Source organism: Homarus americanus, unplaced genomic scaffold (assembly GCF_018991925.1).
Source record: "Homarus americanus isolate GMGI-L3 unplaced genomic scaffold, GMGI_Hamer_2.0 scaffold29020, whole genome shotgun sequence".
Classification (NCBI taxonomy): domain Eukaryota; kingdom Metazoa; phylum Arthropoda; class Malacostraca; order Decapoda; family Nephropidae; genus Homarus; species Homarus americanus.
This window is the reverse complement of record NW_024724569.1, coordinates 174,001-180,000: the sequence shown is the minus strand read 5'-3', so window position 1 is coordinate 180,000 and position 6,000 is coordinate 174,001. Positions and strand designations below refer to the sequence as shown.

Sequence of the window (6,000 nt, the reverse complement as noted above, 5' to 3'; positions counted from 1 at the left end):
GACTCGCTTGACAGATCTGGGCACACCCACACACACACACACACACACACACACACACACACACACATAGTTTCCCTTGTCCTATATCCTTGTATACACTCACACCAAAGAGTACCTTCACCATTCGCTGCCTAAAATACGTCCATGAATTGGTTATAATTTGCCTTATAGACGAGAGGTGAAGTCCTGTTACCTATCTCGAGACAACAGCCACGAGAAAACCTTGTCGTCCTCCCGAGACCTAGAGATCGAGGACGTGATGTGGTGGCCTCGTGACGACCAGCAGATTACCACATAACCCGGTACTGTAGCTTCCCGGTGGATACAATGACCAGTAGACTCCCAGACAACCCAGTACTTGTAGGACTTCCCGGTACTAGTTACAACATGCAGTTCACTAAAGGATCTCTCTCTCAATTCATGATCTTGGCACAGTGACAATTTATCAGTGATTGAATGTCAAGTAAAATTATCTTTCCTTCTATAAATTCCTGTGTGTGAATTCTTCTTGTGAGCTAAAAAAATGAGGAAGAAAAACAAAGCTAATTATAACTCAGTCATCTCGGTCACCTCACGTGTTTGTTGTGTTGTGAGGGAGAGTTTGTTGTGTTGTGGGGGAGAATTTGTTGTGTTGTGAGGGAGAATTTGTTGTGTTGCGAGTGGGAATGGTGTGTTGCGAGTGGGAATGGTGTGTTTTCTTTGGTGGTGGTGGTTAATGATCCCAAGACCCTCACACAGAAAACGATAAATGTTAACAAGAAGGTCATAGATAATGGATGGTCAACGCCTCCTCAACAACATGCTTCATCATTAATCTAAATCTCTAAGACATAAAACAACTAAAAAAAAATGTATTATAATAATCGTATGAGACTGGGCTACTGGTTACCTCTCTTACTGCAGACTAATGGTGCCAGATACTGATGACAGACACTCGTACATCTATAAACAGGTTGGCTATATCAAGAGGCCTTTAACTCCCAAAGCTAACTGATGGTCTGTGTAAACAACATTGACGTCATCATTGGTGGTGACAGTAGAGTTATTTCTAGTGCCTTGGTGTGTGTGTGTTTTGTGTGTGTGTGTGTGTGTGTGTGTGTGTGTGTGTGTGTGTGTGTGTGTGTGTGTGTGTGTGTGTGTGTGTCCAGGGAGGAAAAAAGTATATATTTACCTGGTATAGAGACGAGGTGAGCCCTGGAGGTCACACAGTGTAGGAGTTAGTGGACATGGACGTGAGATACAGTAAAATGCTTGGTGGTGTTGTCCCCCAAGGTGGTAGTGATGTCCCAAGAACCTTCTCTGTTTCTTGTTTACCTTCTCGTCTGTTAATGATTACATCCTCAACACTGACAGGTATATATATACATATATATGTAAAGTGTAGGTAAGGCCCACGTGATTATTATAAAGATTTTGTTATGGTTTTGTTTAAATAATGAGCAAATAATGCACTATGTCTTATTGCAGGAACAAATGAGAGAGGCATGAGAGAAAACGATTTTGAAAGTCCTGTGAAGCGTAGGTTAAGGAGGGAACTAAATCATCGAGACGAGCTATCACTACAACCACCTACTGTATGTTAGCGGCACTTCAGAGACTCGACCTACACCAGCTACACACAGGAGTATCATCAACGTCTCCTCTACAGAGTCATCATCAAGGACCACCTAGACTATCTGGCTGTAGTCCAAGAAGCTACATGACATTTCGGGGTCAAGACGCCAGACTATGTAGAGGTGAACCTTGAAAAAGAGGTGTGGTCGTCCTGTTGCCTTTCCATTCCACCAAGAAAACCAAATCTACATATTTTTTCGTCCTCCCAAATGGTCCATTCACTGACCCCAGAACGAATGGATGGATATATCAGTGAAAAAAAAATCTCGTTCTATGGAGCTCAGCCGATGATCCAACCCTCACGTCTCCTGGCCTGAGAACCTAAGACCTACAGACATCTGGAGGTGAAGGTCGACCTTATAGTAGAGTCACCTCAATTCACTCCCTCCATCACCATGAAGGTTCTGGTGAGTTCAGATTAATACCCACAACGCCTAGTCTCTGTTTCAGTAGCTAAGTCATCCTCAACACTGTAGGAACCTCGTCTTAGGAACAAATTGTGAGAACTACAAGAATCACCGCCAGAGTTTACGGTTCTTGTACACAATTGGGTAATGCCTTGTCTCACCACCTCCTGCAGCAGTAGTTATAGCTCGTTATCTCCTTCCTCTCCACAGCTGGTGATCGCTCTGGGTCTGGTCGCCCTGGCCGCTGCTCGCCCTGATGAGATCCTGGACTTCGAAGGTGAAGACGCCGAGCACGAGCAGGAGGGCGAGGCGGGTCACTCTGTAACCGGCGAGTACAAGTGAGTTACCACATATTGACACTTGGCCTTGTGTAATGATATTAATCCTGGCTAAACCAAGTACACGTCCGTATATTGTCCTTCTTTCACATCCTTGATCGTCCTTTTTAACACCCTCAGGTGGGAGAGTCCTGAAGGCATTGAGTTTGTAGTCAAGTACATCGCTGACGACAAGGGTTACCGCGTCCTGGAGTCCAACGCCGTCCCCTCTGCCAACGGCGTCTCTGCTGACGGTGAACAGGCCGACCTCGATGGTGACGAAGATGACGACGGTGAAGACGATGACAAATAAACATCAGGGTCAACAAGTGCCCGATACAAACTAGAACGACGACAACGAAACGGAACGAGACTAAATCGAACCGAATTAGTGGGTCACCAAATCACTAGAGGGACGACCCCCACATAAAACAGTCAAACTTCTTGTAACATAAAGCCTTTCTCTCTCATGACGTCAGTGGTAGACATCACCTGACGTCTCTCTTACCTGTGTGCGTGTTATAAATAAATATTTATTATGGGATTAATCTTCGTTTACAATTATTATCCGATTCAGGTATTACAGGTGTACGATATATTAATGAACTTTCTCTTTTTCTCTCTCTCTCTCTCTCTCTCTCTTACTTTCTTCCTTTTTCCTTTCATATTCATCTTCTGATTGACATCTTAACAACTTATGTATCGTCAAAAACTGATGCACAAACACATTTATGAGAAGAATAGACGTGGGAGTAACCTGTAGCCAATCAGAGTCAATTAATGTTACCTTCAGCCAATCAGAATCCAAGAAATCTTACCTGCAGCCGATTAGAGTTAGGGTGATTGTACCTATAGCCAATCAGGGTTCAGTTATAAAATTCAATACGCAATAAGACTCTGTACTTGCAATGTTTATTTTATGAACGAATTACATACATACATACATACATACATACACGTACATAGAAACGCAAAATATTATATAGAAAACACCCACACAACACACACACACACACACCCACGCACACACACACACACCCACACACACACACAACACACACATACACACACACACACACACACACACACACTATCTCCCTGACACAACATAAATACAATCGAGTCACTTTTGTTTTCTCAACCATTGTGTTCCTGATCAGACAACACACACACCCTCTCGCTCGCTCTCTCCCCACTCTCTCTCTCACCCACCACCATGTCCCTAGTAGTCTTTCTTTGCTCTATTTCCACCTTTATCATCCTCCTTCTGCGTACCACAGTCGTAAATTCTCCATTATCTTATGTTCCTCTCACCAAGACGTTGTGGAGGGCAAGAAGCGACCCAACACAACTCACGCTGAGAAAAAGGCGATTAAGAATAATGAGAATGAAAATAATAATAATAATAATAATAATAATAATAATAATAATAATAACAACAACAACAATAATAATAATAATAACAACAACAACAACAATAATAATAATAATAATAATAATAATAATAATAATAATAATAATAATAATAATAATAATAATAATAATAATAATAATAATAATAATAATAATAATAATAATAATAATAATAAGAAAAAGAAGAAGAAGAAGAAGAAGAAGAAGAAGAAGAAGAAGAAGAAGAAGAAGAAGAAGAAGAAGAAGAGCAAAAACAAGAACAAGAACAAAAACAAGAACAAGACGAACAATGAAAAGAACAAGAACAACAAGAACAACAACAACAAGATATTCTAGCCATCATCACATCTTTCTATTCTACTTAATATCCTCAGTTTCCCTCCACATCTATTTTTATTACACAGGTCAGCCGGAAGAGGTTACGAGGTCCTAACGAGCGAGAAAGAGCTACTCGTTTTAAAGCTATGCGGGTCAGAGCTGTTTTGGCATTGTTTTTGGCACTGTGGGTCAGACAAGAAGGCACTGTTTGGGCATTGTGGGGTAGAGGGCATTGTGTTTACTTTTTGTTGTCACCGAGAGTAGAACAGTGTCTTTGTGTGTATGTGTGTGTGTGTGTGTGTGTGTGTGTGTGTGTGTGTGTGTGTGTGTGTCTGTCTTTGTCCGGGAAGCGCATCAAAGGACGGCTGGGAGATAGTGTGGTTCGTGGTGGTGGTGGTGGTGGTAGTGGTGGTGGTGGTGGTAGTGGTAGTGGTGGTGGTGGTGGTGGTGGTGGTGGTAGTGGTGGTGGTGGTGATATGTGATTGTTAGCGTCTCCAACACTAACGTCTCCAGCACTAGCGTCTCCAACACTCTCTTTTTAACACCTTACGAAGACGATTAAATGAAATAAGAATAAAAACAATAAATGAATAAGAAATGAATATGAACCACTAGAAAGTTAATCAAGAAGGCTAAGGAAATATTGATATACTAACATGTCAATTCTCTCGGCCATCACTCTCCAGGCTGAGTACGTCTGTTTTATTATTTAACTCATATCAACTACACTGAGTAACACACAATGATTTCCAAACTAACAATAACAAGATACGTGTTAAGAAACTTTATTATGTTACCTTACCTACAAGATTAAAACATCCAGGTTGACCTTAGATGACCTTGATAGAGAGAGAGAGAGAGAGAGAGAGAGAGAGAGAGGGGGGGGATGAGGAATGACCCTACCTTGTGGTACTCGTCTACCCAAAGGTCACCAGAACAACACTGGTAAAATAAGGGTCATTTTTGCTTCACCTCGTCCGTGCTGGGACTCACTGTTTGGGCAGCGATAAACTGGACAAGGTCACTGTCTATTTTCACTGTACTGTTGTTGCATATTATCATCACAACAGCTGGATATCTCAAAATGTTATGAAAAATTCGGTAACAGTGAATTTAGATAGATAGAAGACTACAAAACTGTCAAAATATCTCGTGAAGTCTGAACAAATGTTTAGTTTACTTTGAACAATTGTTTACTGGTGTGACGCTCATGTAAACAAATTCAAGTTTGTTTTAGAATTTAAATCTGGCTGCCAGACTGTACTGTAGAATACTGTTGAAAATTATACTTAATAAGCACGAGAAAACCCAAATATTTCTGATAAATATGATGTCCTTCTCTCTCATAGCTTTAATAAGACCAATATATATCTGTTTTGTTTCTCTTTGGCCAACGTATCGACTGACACACATATCTACGTTGACAAAATTACCCACTTCTTTCACTTCGTCAATTTTTATGCAAATTCACACACCTATAATTTATATCCTTAAACAGTAAGACCCGGGTGACGGTGACGAAGTAGACGACCTCGGCAGACACTGTTACATACTATACGAGGAGACTAGCCACTCCCAGTCCCTCCCAGTGCCTTCCCAGTGCCCTTCCTAGCCCCCTCTAGCCCCTCCTAAGAAACTCCCAGCCCCTTTTAGCCTCTCCCAGACCCCTTCCAGACCCTCCCAGCCAGAGTAAAGACCAAACGCTAAAAATAATAAGATTTACCATTGAGAAATAAGAGGAGGAAATATTATGGTTTCTATTGAAGGAAATTTCATCTATAAGTTTATAGTTTTCTCTCTCTAAAAAAAAAAGAAGTAAATTTCTTGTTTTGTTTTGTTTTTCGATCACCAGCAATGATTCTGAAGACTAGACAGACGTGTATAAACTGTGTGTGTGTTTATTCTGGGTGCTGGTATGTGATGCAAGTGTA

The 6,000-nt window shown here is 41.2% G+C and overlaps 1 protein-coding gene across 1 annotated transcript; it reads left to right on the top strand.

Moving 5' to 3' along the window:
- Nucleotides 1–1,728: 1,728 nt before the first annotated feature.
- Nucleotides 1,729–2,886, top strand: LOC121864420. Its single transcript, XM_042363446.1, has 3 exons — nucleotides 1,729–2,021; nucleotides 2,232–2,359; nucleotides 2,480–2,886. The coding sequence occupies exons 1-3, from the start codon at nucleotides 2,010–2,012 to the stop codon at nucleotides 2,649–2,651; spliced, it is 312 nt and encodes a 103-aa protein (XP_042219380.1). The 5' UTR covers nucleotides 1,729–2,009; the 3' UTR covers nucleotides 2,652–2,886.
- Nucleotides 2,887–6,000: the final 3,114 nt, after the last annotated feature.

Excerpts from the sequence above, each read along its gene's own strand:
- LOC121864420 (XM_042363446.1), top strand. Across the intron at positions 2,360-2,479 it reads TCTGTAACCGGCGAGTACAA|GTGGGAGAGTCCTGAAGGCA; the intron begins GTGAGTTACCAC and ends TAACACCCTCAG.